Genomic DNA, 15,320 nt, shown 5'->3' on the forward strand with positions numbered 1-15,320 from the left:
AATTTCACAGATTTCAATGTAGCCATTATGGAACTGTGGAGTTCGTATTTGACAAACTCCCTGACCATATACTCTTTATGGCTACCCTACACTTACAATGTCTAAGGTTTTGCTTAGACACTGTAGGGGCATAGTGCTCATGCACCTATGCCCTCACCTGTGGTATAGTGCACCCTGCCTTAGGGCTGTAAGGCCTGCTAGATGGGTGACGTACCTAAGCCACAGGCATGGCACTCTGAGGGGAGTGTCATGTCGACTTCTTCATTTTCTCCCCAGCAGCACTCACAAGCTGTGAGGCAGTGTGCATGTGCTGAGTGAGTGCTCCCCAGTGTGGCATGAGACATGCTGCACCCCATAGATACCTTCCCTGGCAACAGGGCCCTTGAAACCAGGGGTACCATTTACAAGGGACTTATCTGTGTGCCAGGGCTGTGCCAATTGTGGGAACAAAGGTACAGTTTAGGGAAAGAACACTGGTGCTGGGGCCTGGGTAGCAGGGTCCCAGCACACTTTCAATCATAACTGGCATCAGCAAAAGGCAAAAAGTCAGGGGGTAACCATGCCAAGGAGGCATTTCCTTACATTCATGCATTTCATAATTCATGCTATTGTGTGATTGGGGTGTTCATGCTGGTGTATGCCCTTATGCAGAGAGAATTGACCAGGGCAGGTTGATACCAAGATCAGACTTTGATGATCACAGTTAAACAGTTGAATTTTGCATAGTCTTGTATCTCATGATTGTTGTTCACAATTTTGCCCCATTAGTGTTAGCCTTCCTGTATGTACTTCAGTCTCCTAAATGGCTGCTCCTATGTTACAATGCATGCATATGCAAGTGTTGTGATGTAAAGGAGGTGCATGACCAATCATCATGGAATAGCTTCTCTATTAAAGCTATTCCAAGACTGTTGCCGTTGTGTATGTATCTATCATGGAGCTATTCTTGGTGGTGCTTCATGATGCACTGGTATTTTCAAAATATCTTTCTGACAAGGCAGACACCCATTCAAGAATGGTAAATCTGCATAAAAAAAAGAAAAAGAAAATTCGCTGCAGTGCTATAAAAAAGGATGCAAATGGCTTTTTAGCACTTTGCAGATTATGGGCACTCTTAAAATTCATAATAAAATATGAATTAAAAAAAACAATAATTGAAAACTGGAAGCATGGCTCAGAGCATTGTGAAGCTGGGGAGGAGAGCAGATAGATAGCAGGAATGTATCAAAATCAAGCTGGAAGAGACAAAAGAACACATAAATTCCCTTTGAGTTCTGTGAGCCAAAACAGGGTGTATATGTGTCTTTGCTACAAGCACACAAAGGTCCAGGTAGAAACTGGTTTAGAAGCAATTCAAGATCCTTCAACAAGGTAGTATGGATAATGCAGGTGTTAATAATGGAAATTGATTTCAAACTTGAGAGTACGAGAGTCACCATAAAGGTAACATTTATTTTTCCAAAAAATTTACTTATTTGTTGTCTTTTATGTTTTGCATGAACTTAATTTAAAGAAAACATAATCATGACAGTTGTCACAATCAGCAGATTAGTTAGTCTTGAGTTCTGTTGTGTCCGAGTGGATCTTAGGCAACTGGTCTCTCCTCCAAATCAGATTATACCTCCATTTGGGCACTTGCCAGATAATTGGATTGAATGACACTGGTTATAGGTTTTTACACTGTGCTATCTTCGTGACTGATCAAAGATTAATGCATTTTGTTTTAAATTTCAAAGTGTTTTTTTTAAAGGCCTGTATTTCCTCATTGCAACTTCATAGTACTTCTGTTGGGCCTTGATTTACAAAAATGTGTTAGGATACAGTTAAGCTATGTTGTTTCTAGCCCTTATTGCTCCACCTAGTGATTGCTAATACTGATGCAGGGGTGTTGAATTAAATACAATATCTGCTTGTCCATGGGACAGGTTGCTTCTTAAATCTTCTAGTCCTGTAAAAAAATATATACTTGTCCCTTTGGTGCCATGTAGTACGGCGACAAATTACAACAGCAATCTCATTATGTAAGAGTTCTCATAATAGCCTCCCTGATTATCCCAGAGCTAATACTATAGTAGGACTTGAATACTAGCAATTTCAAACCTTACTATAGCAATTTTCTTATTTTACTACTTTTCCGTAGATCTACGTACTGTGGCTGGAAGAAGCTGGAAGCAATAGTTCCAGGGCTGGAATGTCTTTGCGTTTATGCAAACCTACTAGCTTGCATGTTTTAAGGATTCACCAGCTCTTCTCTAATCTTTTCCCATACTGAGAAAGGTTAGAAATGTACCTCTGACAAGGGCAGAAGTAGAAGTTCTTCCAGGGTTGGGAAAAAAGTGGTTAGAGGGAAAGTGAACTTGAAAACACTCAATAGATTTTCACATAAACAAATCTACACGTGCGTTTTTGCTCGTGATAAAATACATTTCAGAAATATTTTCTAGGAGTAAATTTTTTTGGTCTACTGCGGTCAAAGACATACATATGTTTGGGAAATAGTAGCATGCATCAGCACAATTTAGTAAACAATGCTTAAAAAATAGTACCTAGAATTTCACAGTATGTTAGCAAAAAAATGTCCTACTTGCATTTTTTCTGATCGTTTTATTTTGAAAGCAAAGAATCATCAGTCTTGCTTACAAGCTTCTGCCAATATTTGCATCTGATCAGAGTATTAAGGGAGCATTATACAGGGTTGACTTCTGCTTTTTTTCCAGTCTGATGGGAAGGTGGAGGTTTCGATGGAGTGGTTGATAGTCCGGCAGAGCTCTGTTGCGATGGTGAAGCTTGCCAGGTGGAAGATGTGATGTGGGCATGGGGCTGTGGGTGCCCCTGAATAGATGGAGTTCATAAGTTTCTGGGTGTCTTCTGTGGAGATAGGGTTCCAGAGGTTCAGAGACTGCGGGGGGGATCCTTGGTGATGCTGGTGGTCGGCGGGGGCGGGTTTTGGTTCTTGAATCCTTTGTATAGGCCCTGGATTTTCAGGTGAAAAGAGGTGGCAAGGTTGTTGCAAAGGTCTTGAGAGGAGGGATGTCTGAGGTTTATGATCTGGGGTTCATGAATTGCTTGACTATGGTAAATAGCTCCTTGCTGCCAGCAGTTAACTTCCCTGGAAACTGGCAGCCAAAGGGTCTGTGCTGCAGGGGTTTGGGCCTACTCGTCTCAAGGCCAAAATAAACATGAAAACTTATTATTCTTGACCCCAAACAATATGTCCTGGGTGTCAGGCTATAGGAGTTCTACACCCCTGCTGACAGATGCTTCTAACTGCAGATTCTTCATTTTAGAAGACTCTCATGGCCCCAAACTGGATTCGGAAAACATCATACAGCATTGCTCCCATGTTCTGTAAAGTGGCAACCTGCACCTCCACGCTTCCTCAACACTGCCATCCCTGCATGATGTCCCCACGCACAATGCCAGGTTTCAAACCATACCCTGACTGCAGAAACTAGATGTTGGTCACGGACCCGCAAGAGGTGTGTCTTTGGTCTTGGGCCACGACTTTTAAATGGCAGAGTGCAACCTCATGCACCTGAAGACGATTTGAGACTGAGAGACAAAGCTGTATGAAGAAGTTTCAACCTTTGCTTAAGTATTGCTCCGGATCCAAGTTGTGGACTTGATCTTGGTCCTGAAGCTTTGTGCTTGAAGTTCTGCAGTAAGTCCAAGTGCAAGCTTTGTGCTCGAAGTCCTACAGGGAGTCCCAAGTGCAAGCAGTGGAAAGCAAAGTTGTATTCAAATCTATCCTGCCACTCTGACTCTCGACAAAAGACCTATAGGTGTCAATGTCTACCTTGCCCCCCGTTGAGGTCTCCTTTCAGAGAACAGATTCCCCAACTTGTCCTGATGTATCCACATTTTTCATTCTGTCATTGAGCAAGCTGTAGATGGAAGCCTTAAAGAAGCCGGGCTGCACATTTCTGTGCCCTTTAGTCTTCTCCTAGCTCACCTTCGGGTCCCACAGAAGTGCAGGGGCCCACAGTTCTGTTACCATCTGCAGTTATACCCCTTGGGCCACCTGTCCCCCTGAAACCTAGTATCTGATTGAGACTTCTCGTTGCAGATTCCTTACCTTTGAATTCCCCCAGGTTTCAGTCTGGATCCAGAGATTTTTCTTCGAGCAGTACCTCTGCGCACTGTCAGGTGGCGTCGGTCGACTCCGCGGGCTTCCTTGGCGTCGTGTTCGCTGTGATGACATCATGGCCGTATATAGGCGCCACCCCGGCGCGCTGACGTCAGTTATTTTCTTTCCGCTCCAGCCTACGCGCAGATCCGGAGAGAGCTACCTCAGTCTCTTTTTGACTACTACTACATTTTTGTCAAATTATTTTTGACGAGGTCGTGGATGCGTCGAGGGATGTCCCGAAAGACCGGTTTTAAGCCCTGCGACTCCTGTCATCAAATGATGTCAGTGACTGATCCGCACCTTGTGTGTCTTTGGTGCCTGGAGCACGATCATGACCCGAAGTTGTGCTCGGAGTGTCGGGCCATGAACACGAAAGCTTTGAGGGAGCGGTCCCTAAAGCTAATGGCGGCCCGACACTTGACTCCGCGGCGCTCACCGACTCGTTTGAGAGGAGGGTCTCGAGATTGGCAACAAATTCACCACCACTCTTCGTCCTCGAAGTCATCGGGTCATAAGAAAACGAATTCAAAGGAGGACATGCGTTCTTCGACTTCACCCCGTCGCACGGGTGATGCAGTGCAGGAAGAGCGTCAACGCTTTAGGCCTCCGTCCTTGGAGCCTTCATCTAGATCCGCTCCACGCTTCCCTGACTTCCCAGGAGCTGGAGCCACCTCTGTCTAGCTCAAGGAGTTTTTATGAGGCAAAGCGCCTCATTTTTAGGCAGACCGACCAACCTTTGGTGCCCTCGTGCATAGGTGAGTTGGTGGGGGTCCCCCTCGGGTTCGAAGTCATCAGTTAAGGCAACGGCTCCGGAGGGTTCCTCTGGATCCAATCTCTGATCCGTCACGACGCTGGTCGTGCCACAGCGACCATCCCCGGCGTCTGGTCAGACGTTGATGCTCCCGACATCAGTTGGGCCTATAAATAAGTGTCAATCCTATTCTCATAACCCAGAGCCGGAACGACGTCGCTTGATGACGATTCTGTTCTCTATGGGCTCTCCTGGTCCCAGGGTTGATCCAGACCCTTATGCTTATGGGTGTGGATATGGAGAGAGTTTGGAGGGGATGCTAGACACTTTAGGATACCAGCTTGACCCCCAAATGGACTGGGTGCAGGATTTGGGTGATGCCAGTGGTCTAGACACCTCCCCGAACACTGGTATGCGCTCTCCTCCTACCGTGGCTACGGAGGAGGGCGCCTCATACTCTATGGTAGTGCGAAGGGCGGCTGAGCTCTTGGACCTTGAACTACCTTCTGTGGAGGTTAGGCCTAATATCCTAACCGACGTGCTTCAGCCGGGGTCTTCCACAACAGAACCCTTCTTCCCTTTAATGAGGCATTGACGGATGTCCTTTTGGGTACTTGGTCCAGACCCAGCACATGGGCTCCTGTGAATAGGACGATTGCCAAAGTTCCTCACCCAACACCCCACGCCTTGAGAGCCTGGTCATCCAGGCTTCCTCTGTATCGGGCACATTCCCTGGTGCATTACCTGCCGCACAAACCCCCCACCTCCCTCCCAGCCATCAACCCGTGCATGCTGTACATCCCCTGCGCCACAGTGGATGCGGGATCCCACGCCCCTGGGGGATCAGGGAGCTAGCGGGTCGCCCAGTCCACCACCGCCCCCTCCTCAGCCTCCAAACCCTCCTAGTCCGTGGGTACACCAGGAACCAGTTGGTGGCAGGATTTGGCAACACCTGCCCCAATGGCAATTCATTACCTCGGACAGGTAGGTTCTCCAGATTGTCTGAAGGGGCTACTCCCACCCCTTCGAGACGCCTCCTCCAGCCATGCCACCTTCATACAATCGCATATCGGAGGATCATATGGTGCTTCTCAGCGAGGAAGTCCAAGGTCTATAGAGAGGGTTCAGTTGCCAGAAGTAGGTCCTGTTTGCTATTCCCGCTACTTTCTGGTGCCGAAAAAGGACAAGGGCCTTCGTCCTATATTAGATCATTGGTTCCTCAACCTCTTCCTCAAGAAGGAGAAGTTAAAAATGTTGACATTGGCTCAGTTCCTATCTTCCCTGGATCCAAGTGACTGGATGGTAGCGTTGGACTTTCAAGATGCATACTTCCACATTCCCGTCTTGCCGGCCACAGATGTTACCTATGATTCATGGTAGGTCACGAGCACTTTCAGTTTACTGTGCTCCCTTTTGGCCTTACCAGTGCCCCTCAGATGTTGACGAACGTGATGGTAGTGGTGGCAGCTCATCTCCGCAGGTTAGGGATCATAGTCTTCCCCTACCTCGACGATTGGATGTTGAAGGCGAACTCGCCCCAGACAGTCGTCTCCTACTTCCAGAATACGGCGAACCTTTTGCATTCGCTGGGGTTCACTATGAACGTGCCAAAGTCACACCTGACGCCTTCTCAGATGCTCCCTTTCATCTGAGCTGTTCTGGATACAGTGCAGTTTCAGGCGTATCCTCCCAAAAATAGAGTCCATTATATTCGGGCTATGATACCGATGTTTCAGCCTTTATCCTGGGTTTCGGTGAGAATGACTCTGAGGTTGCTGGGCCTAATGGCCTCCTGCATCCTGCTAGTTCAAAAGGCCAGATGGCATATATGGGCTCTGGAGTGGGACCTGAAGTTCCAGTGGGAACAGCATCAGGGGAATCTCTCCGACAAGGTCCAGATCTCAGAAGGAACTGCGAGAGACCTGCAGTGATGGTTAACGAATCAGGATTGGATCCTTCTCCTTTCCCTAACCAGATGTTACAGTAGTGACAGAAGCTTCACTCCTGGGATGGGGCGGCCACATGGGAGAGGCGGAGATTAGGGGCCTCTGGTCTCCGGCGGAAACCCGGGCTCCATATCAATCTTCTGGAGCTCCGAGTGATTCGACTAGCTTTAAAGGCATTCCTACACTCTCTCAAAGGGAAAGCAGTGCAGGTGTTCACAGACAACACCACTGCCATGGGGTACTGCAACAAACAAGATGGAGTGGGGTCGTGGACCCTTTGTCAAGAGGCTCATCGCCTCTTAACTTGGCTGGAACATCAGGGCATTTCCCTGGTGGTTCAACACCTGGTGGGCTCCTTGAATGCCAGGGCAGACAAACTGATGCATGGATGATCACAAATGAAGTCTCCATCCAGAGGTGGCGCAAGGTCTCTTCCTTCAGTGGGGAGAACCTTGGTTAGACTTGTTCGCCTCCATAGAGAACGCGCAATGTCAGCTGTTTTGCACATTGGAGTTTCCAAGGCGGCACTCTCTCGGCGACATGTTTTGTCACGAGTGGAATTCAGGCCTCATGTATGCCTTTCCACCCATACCACTTCTGCCCAGAGTTCTGGAGAAGTTCAGGCAAGACCGGGCCCAGGTAATCTTGGTGGCTCCTGACTGGGCACGAAGAGTCTGGTATCCTGAGCTGTTGAGCATGGCCATAGCTCCTCCGATCAGACTGCCTCTTCGGGAGGATCTTCTGTTGCAGCAGCAGGGGAGAGTCATCCATCCAAACCCGTCCACCCTCCGCCTCCTTGTCAATCCTTTATCTGCTCCTTTTTCTCAGGTCCTCCTCTTTATTCTTTACCTTGCCCAGCCAGGCTCCACCCTGGGCACCCTTAAGGGATATCTTTCTGCTATCTCTGCTTCTTGAGGTTACCAGATCAGCCTCTATTTAAATCTTCCATTGTTGTTAGGTTTCTTAAAGGCCTCACACATCTTTTTCCTCCTATCCCGTTCATCATGCCCCAATAGAATCTAAACCTAGTATTAACATACCTTATGTGTGCCCCGTTCAAGCCGCTTCACAACTGCCCTTTACAGCTTTTAACCATCAAGACTGTCTTTTTAGTTGCCATCACCTCTGCCCGCAGAGTAAGTGAGCTCCAGGCTCTTTCATCTAAGCCACCTTTCCTCTTGACAAATGGTACTTTGCACAAGAGGTTCTTACCTAAAGAAATGACACCCTTCCCTGTCTGGTAGTCCATTACCTTACCTACCTTTTTTGCACCCCCGCATCCCTTACATGAAGAGGAGAGACTCCACCAGCTGGACCCAAAAAGAGCGTTAGAGTTCTACCTTGATCGTACCAAAGACTTCCGGGTGGACGATCAACTCTTTGTGAGAGATTTGGGTGCGAAGAAGGGGAAGGCGGTGCAGGAGAGGACCATTTCACGATCGGGGTTCTTATGCATCAAAATGTGCTATGCACTGGCTAAGAAGCAACCTCCTGAAGGTTTGCGTGCTCACTCCACCGGAGCTACTGCTGCTACCACAGCGCTAGCATGGGGCGTTCCAGTCCTGGACATCTGTCAGGCAGCAACGTGGGCATTTCTGCACACTTTTACCAAACACTACTTTGCTATTTCGGTCCTGCAGGACTTCTTGGTGTGATCTTGGTTTGCAACCAGCCACCAGGGATGGTATTGCTCGGGCAAGGAATCTGCAACTAGAAGTCTCTATCAGATGTTCAAGTTATTTACCTTTGGTAACGATATATCTGGTAGAGATATATTCTAGTTGCAGATTCCTTACCTTCTCGCCCATCCTCCCCGCACTGCAAACTGATTTCTGTGGGCAGGAAGTTCCCTTTAAGGGCCCTAGTTTTGACGCACCACTCTGTGTTCTTCATGGCTCCGCGCTACTGGCGTGGAAGGTCGGTAAAAGAAACTAACGTCAGCGCACCGGGGTGGTGCCTATAAACGACCGCAGCGTCATCACGGTGCCAACGACACCTGCGGAGTCGACTGACGGCGTGCAGAGGTACTGCTTGAAGAAAAATCTTTGGGTCCAGACTGACTTCTGGAGGAATTCAAAGGTAAGGAATCTGCAACTAGAATATGTCTCTACCAGATAAATTGTTCCTGAAGGTAAGTAACTTGTGAACCAGGATATTGACTCCAGTACAGACGTCTACTTTGGCTCTGAAACCCACACTGGTCCCTCCTACACCGATACCCACCAGTACCAGAAGATGACCCGGTGTCAAACCAACTTGGACTGTAGCCTGATCAATGTCATGCTAGAAAATTACCAAAGCACAAACAGTTGTCTTGCAGCCTGACTCTAAAATCAGTGCTTCTCCCTTCTCACACGTTCCAGCAAAAGCTCTGTTATAGTTTTGGTTTTGACTTTGATCAAATACCAGAGCACCGGGCATTGCAAGATGTTGGTAATGGCTTCTTACCCCTTCCTATATTGATGATGCTTATACATTGATTTACTGAATGCTAGTACACTTCACACCTTATTTGATACAGAGCTTAACTCACCACTTGGGCCACCAATGGAAGATTTGCACATTTGTGGTGGTGGTGGTCCTGTCGAGTGGGCTCTTATTATCCTAATGAGGCTGCTGGATTCGGGCTGCAGTATCACCTGAATTGTGGGGAACTGAGTCCAATCCCACACCATGTGACAACTGTCATCCCCCACACCTGAGCAAGGAAGCCTGTTATCTAGAGAGACCTAATCCCCATGTAGGCCAGGGAACCTGTAGTTTCAGCAAGCAGCTGTAGCAAAGTCGATCAGCATGCGGTCGTGGTCATCTGGCTGGAATCTCCCTCTAACATGCATGGGACAGGGAAGTGTTCTTATAATAAAACAGCTGATATTCTGAGAAAATGGAAGGATGTGTGTATATCTGTGAATGTTGGAGACGCAGTGTACCACTTTGCAATCCTATCTCGCTGCAGCCTTGAGGAAAACATAAAGTGAAAAGAATGTCTAGCTAAGAAACACAGTGCTTCCCTAGGCGAAAGAACAACTAGATAAATAAAATAAAACAGCACCATAAATGTGGCCGATTCTGAAATAATAAAAATTGAAGCAAAATAAACTGTAAAATGTAACAGTCCTGGAGTACAGCTGTTGCACTAGAGTTGTAGCTACCCTCTATTTTGAGACCAAAACAAATGTCCTATCAGAGATCTTGTGAGCACCAACCTTTAATGATACCTTCACTAATATGTTAATGGCTTCTTGCCCACCTGATCAACCCTGGTGATCAGCATTTTCTCACCAAGTACCCCACTACAAAGACTTTTAGCCTATGGACCTTAACCTGTATGCTGACTCTTAACTCTTTTACAACCACTCCTCTAAACATTGAGTGCAGAAGGATTGAGGTGTTTGGCAAGCACATTTTTTCCTCTGCCAGCCTACCATTGTGATCTGTACATGCTGTCTGTTTTTTGAGTCGCTATTCACATGCCCTCTGAGACATGGCCAGTAAGTTCTTGCCAGAGGGCACAGAAGACCTTATGGTCTTGTTGGCTCAGGCAATTTATGATGGTATTGAAGTAGCCAAATATGTATTCCACTTAGTGCTGGATAAGATATCGCTGCCAGTCATTGATGTGTTCCACAGGGCTTTCTGGTGGTTAACAGACCTCCCTCATAGAGATGCCCTTTGAAGAATCCTGCCTTTTTAGTGTCAAGTCAGACGTAGTTTTGGAGGGCTTTTAAGGAAAGTGCAGCAGTCTCACCCATCTTTTCAAGGCCTTGGACTGTGATCTGACAGCCAGTGTAGATGCCATCTTTGGCCTCAAACTTCTAATTCCTCTTTCCTTGTTTCAAAACTACTGTAGTTTACTCTCAGTGGCGCATGCCCAACTGGTGTGGCTTAGGATTCAACATTTCCTCCCAGGTTGGCAATCCATCATCTCAGACAGATAGGTCTTGTAAATCGTTCAAAGTGGCTATGCTCTACCTGTTTATTCTGCACTACCCACTATCCCTCCCACACCAGTGTGGATTTCTGATAACCAATTGCCCATTACATTACAATAAGTGTTACTGTTGCTCTCCAAAGGCGCCATTGGGAGAGTTCTGGACTTGGAAAGATAAAGGGGTTGTTTATTTTCTCATTCTGAAGAGGGATGTGGCATCAGTCCTGTTCTGAACCTCTAGCCTCTGAATGCCTTCGTGTGGAAGGGCAAATTCAAAATATTCACCCTGGCCCAGAACTTGTATACCGTGGCCCTGGGCAACCGGACAGTATCCTGGACCTGCAGGATGTGTATTTCAATATACCTGTTCTGCATCCACCAAACACATACTGTGCAGCTCAAGGTTAGCTTAGCCAAGAGCACTTTCAGTTTGCAGTGCTCTGTTTGGCCTTACCAGTGCCCTTGAGGTGGTCACTAAAGTGATGGGGGTTGTCATAGCCCATTGTTGGAAATCAAGGATACCTATATTCTCTTACGTCGGTGACTGGCTGTTGAAAACGGGCTTGCCATTGTCAATTGTAGATAGCTTTCGGACAGAGGCAAACCTCTTAACATCGTTGAGGTTTACTGTCAATGAGCCAAAGTCCCACCTGGCTTCTTCGCAGAGGTTTCCATTTATTGGACCTGTCCTGGTTTATGAACCCCATGTTTCAGGCTCAATCCAGGATCACGGTGAGTGCAACTCTGAAGCTTCTTGACCTCCTGCATTCTCTTCATCAGCTATGTCAGATGGCACTTTGTGAATCTGCTATCAAACTTAAAGTTCCAGTGGGTCCACTATCAATCTGACTGTTGTCATCAAGGTCTCAGTGGAGATGGCTCGAGACATGCTGTGGTGGCTTCTCGTACCCAGTTGGTCCAGTGGCAGGACCTCTCCCTTCCCTACCCAATGCAGGTGGTGGTGATGGGCACTTCTCTGATTGGCTGGGGATTTCATCTGGGAAAGGTGGAGATCAGGGGACTCTGGTTTTCAGTGGAAGCCGGCTCTATACAAGTCTGCTGGTGGTGTGGGCTAGTCATTTGGCTTTGAAGGACTTCCCACCATCCATTTGGAGAGGCTGGTCCCCGAATGCCAGCACTAATTAACTGAGCAGGCGGTGTCTGATGAATCACAAGTGGCATCTATAGCTCAAAGTGGTGCAGGACATCTTCCAACAATGGGGAGAACCCTTGTTGGATCTTTTCTCCTCCAATTAACATGCAGTGTCAAAAGCTTTGTTCATTGGACTTTCCTCAAGAATACTTGTTAGGAGATGCATTCTAGCTGGAATGGAACCCCGGGATTCTTCTACACCCTACCTATCTCCTGTGCACAGTTCTGAAGAAGATCAGCATTGACCGGCCCAATTTATCCTTGAGGGTCTGGACTGGACCAGGAGAGTGTGTTATCTGTACCTTTGAAGCCTAAGCACCTTTCCTCCAGTCAGGCTGCCACTTTGTGGGGACCTCCAGTTTTGGCAACAGTGCATGGTCCTCAACCCTGATCTGTTCAATTTGCACTTGCATGCATGGAGCTTAAGCCACTGCAATTGAATGTTTAATCTGCCATCTGAAGTGATGGATGTCATCCTTGCCTCCAGGCACCCTTCCACAAAGTCTGTTTATGTTGGGCACCGGGGCAAATTTATGGACTGGTGTGGATTTACAAGAAAAGTTGTCAGATGTTTTTGAGTTTGGCATAGCAAGGAGTTCAGTGGGCACTGTTAAAGGTTCGGTGTTGGCTGTACCAGTTGTGATGAGATTTACAAAAGGCTTGACAAACATTTCCCTATAAACAGTTTGAGGTGCCACAGTGGACTCTTAATTGGGATTAACTTTCCTCACGTGTACCCATTGAGCCAATGTATTGCTGGTCACAGTGTTGTTTGACTCTGAAGACTAGCTTCTTCATTGAGATTACTTCAGCTCGTTGCATGAATGAGCTTCAAGCACTATCGGAGAGCCTCCTTACACAACATTTGTTCCAGACAAACTGTTATTGAGAACTCGGGCGGCCTCCTGAATTAAAGTTGAGAGTCCAGTCTACGTCAAGTAATCTATTATCCTGCTCATGGTCTTAGCCTCTCCTCACCCCTCGTAAGAGGAGAGGCTTCATCAGTTGCACCTGAAAAGAGGTTTAAGCTTTTATATTGATCACACTACAGAACTCCATTTGGACAATCAGCTTTTTGTGGGGTTCTTTGGTATGAAGAAGGGAAGGTTGTGCAGAAGATGATCCTGACAAGGTAGATAGTTCACTTCATTTGGATCTGCTGCACTCTGGCGAAGACACAGCCAGCAGAAGGTCTGTAAGCTACCGCTGTGTTGGCTCGCAGAGTGCCTATCTTTGACATGTACAAGACTGGGGGTAGGGTGTCCGTGCATACATTCACAAAGCTCTACTACCTTGACAGCCAGATCTGCCAGGAAGGACATTTTGCCTGCTGGGTTCTGCAGGACTAGTCTGAGTCCACTCCACAGACCCTCCACCTGCAGAAGTACTGCTTTGGTATCTAGTCTTAGATGAGGAATCTGCAGTTTGATGTGTCTATAGGAAGAACAACTTACTTTTGGTAACACTTTCTGCTGGACACTATATCTAGATGCAGATTTCTCATTGCCCTCCCACCTCCCAGTTCTCAGGAGTGGCCTCATTGTAACATCTAGAAAGGTCCCAAGTTATTATTCAGCACTGGTGTCAACAGTTGTTCACACTCATGTTTGAGGGTGGAAAGGGTAAAGACAAGAAACTGACGTCAACAAGCAGGGGTGGTGCTTACATGCACCTCTGCCTCTTCACTTTTGAGGCGATGTGGCGGCACACAGAATCATCTACTGGTGCATGGGAGCACTGCTGTGTGAAGTTTTCCTGATCTAGGAGAGAAATTTGAGGTTAGAGTATCCATTATAAATAATGTTACCAAAGGTAAGTAGCTTGTTTGTATGGTATGTTGACTTTGTCTTTAATCTGAGATAATATCCTTGCTCTTCCAGGAATCACTTCTTCTGTCTCATAAATGGAAGCTATGGCATACAATGGTACATCTATCAGAGATTATGTGAAGGACTACGTGCAGTAAAGCTCTTTCTTATTTCCTTCATAATAGCCCAACAAAATAAGCAACTCCTTGCTATAGTCAGTGTTCCATACAAACGGCTTCTGTCTCCTCAAAGGTCTGTTAGTATTGTGGGGGAAAAAACACAAAGCACAGAGAAAAAAACCTTTGGTAGTTCTCGATTGAAGATGAAGAGCCTTGCAAGAGTTTGGAAGCAAAACATGAGAACCAGCCTGGGAAAGACCTTTCTAGGCTTACGAATCCCACAGCATAAAATAGCTCTAGAAAAAAGGACAAAAATCAGGAAGAACATGTATCTAAGATTGATGATCAATGTTATGTAAATAGAGGAAGGAGAAGCATCGAGATGCATCCTTCTCTGCTTATGAGTAGAACACAGGTCAATTGTTGAACACCGTCTTGGACAGGTAAGCTCTAAACAGTACTCATTCCACCAGCATCCACCTGAGGTTTTATTGAGCTCTTTGTATGATACCTCCGTGCACTAGTTTGGAAGAGCTATTCTCTGAGAGGCAATCTTAAGATTTATCAAACTGTTTGCTTTATGTTAAGGTTTCCATACAGTGTGTGTGTGTGTCCCAGTGTTATTTCCAAGATTTTTTAATTGGATGAAGAAAACTAATTCACCTTGGTAAACTTAATACTCAGACTCTCCTGTAAGCAACCCCAAAGCTAGTGATAGGTGAAACATTGTCTATTTTTTGACTGCTTAGCAGAACAGAGCAGATTATTTTCACACTAAAGAACGCGATGGTGTGTGGAACTAGAGCTACACAGGGGTTAAATACAGGCCACTGGTGCAAAGCTCATGCCTGCATGTGTCCTTTTCCAGCCGATACCTATGTTTCCAAAAATTTATTTTATGAAAAAGTAAGTAGTTACTAGAGTCTGGTACAGCAGGACACTTTACATTATTTGTTTTTGCTTTGTAGTTAAGAAAGATCCACTTCATAATGGAGTAGACAAAAACTTGCTGGGAAGGATCGGCATCTCTCTCTTGTTTTCATACCACAAAAGTGAGCAGTGGATGAAGGTAATCATTAGCTTGATTATGTTGAATATTGCTCTTTGGAGAAAATATGATATTTAATATATAGTGTTAAAATTCCTAACAAGAACATACGCCCAACTGTATACACACACAAAGTTTAACAAGAGCTCACCTTCTTACAAAAAAAAATATTATATGCATTTGCAGTGTGTTTCACCTTTAACCCCATTATCTATTTAAACAGGCTTTTGGGTCATAAATGAAACAAGTGAGGTCACATTCAGTGTGCTTGTGAAGGTGGATAGATAACGATATTTGTCGTCTCTAAAAATGCATGCATTTTGGGCATGCTTACTGTGTAGCTGATGGGACATTACGACTTTTGCTTAAATGTTGAGTTTTATTGTGCCATTACATGAACAGATTGCACTGTGAATAAATTAATATAGTACTTTC

At 46.1% G+C, this 15,320-nt stretch overlaps 1 protein-coding gene across 1 annotated transcript in view; it reads left to right on the forward strand.

The window, feature by feature from the left end:
• Window positions 1-15,320, forward strand: part of TOPAZ1 (testis and ovary specific TOPAZ 1) — a 1,339,900-nt gene that overhangs the window by 1,028,324 nt on the left and 296,256 nt on the right. The window contains exon 15 of the mRNA XM_069211977.1: window positions 14,806-14,906. Coding sequence (XP_069068078.1) covers window positions 14,806-14,906 — 101 coding nt within the window. The remainder of the gene's footprint in view (window positions 1-14,805; window positions 14,907-15,320) is intronic.

Source organism: Pleurodeles waltl, chromosome 10 (assembly GCF_031143425.1).
Source record: "Pleurodeles waltl isolate 20211129_DDA chromosome 10, aPleWal1.hap1.20221129, whole genome shotgun sequence".
In the NCBI taxonomy this organism is placed as follows: domain Eukaryota; kingdom Metazoa; phylum Chordata; class Amphibia; order Caudata; family Salamandridae; genus Pleurodeles; species Pleurodeles waltl.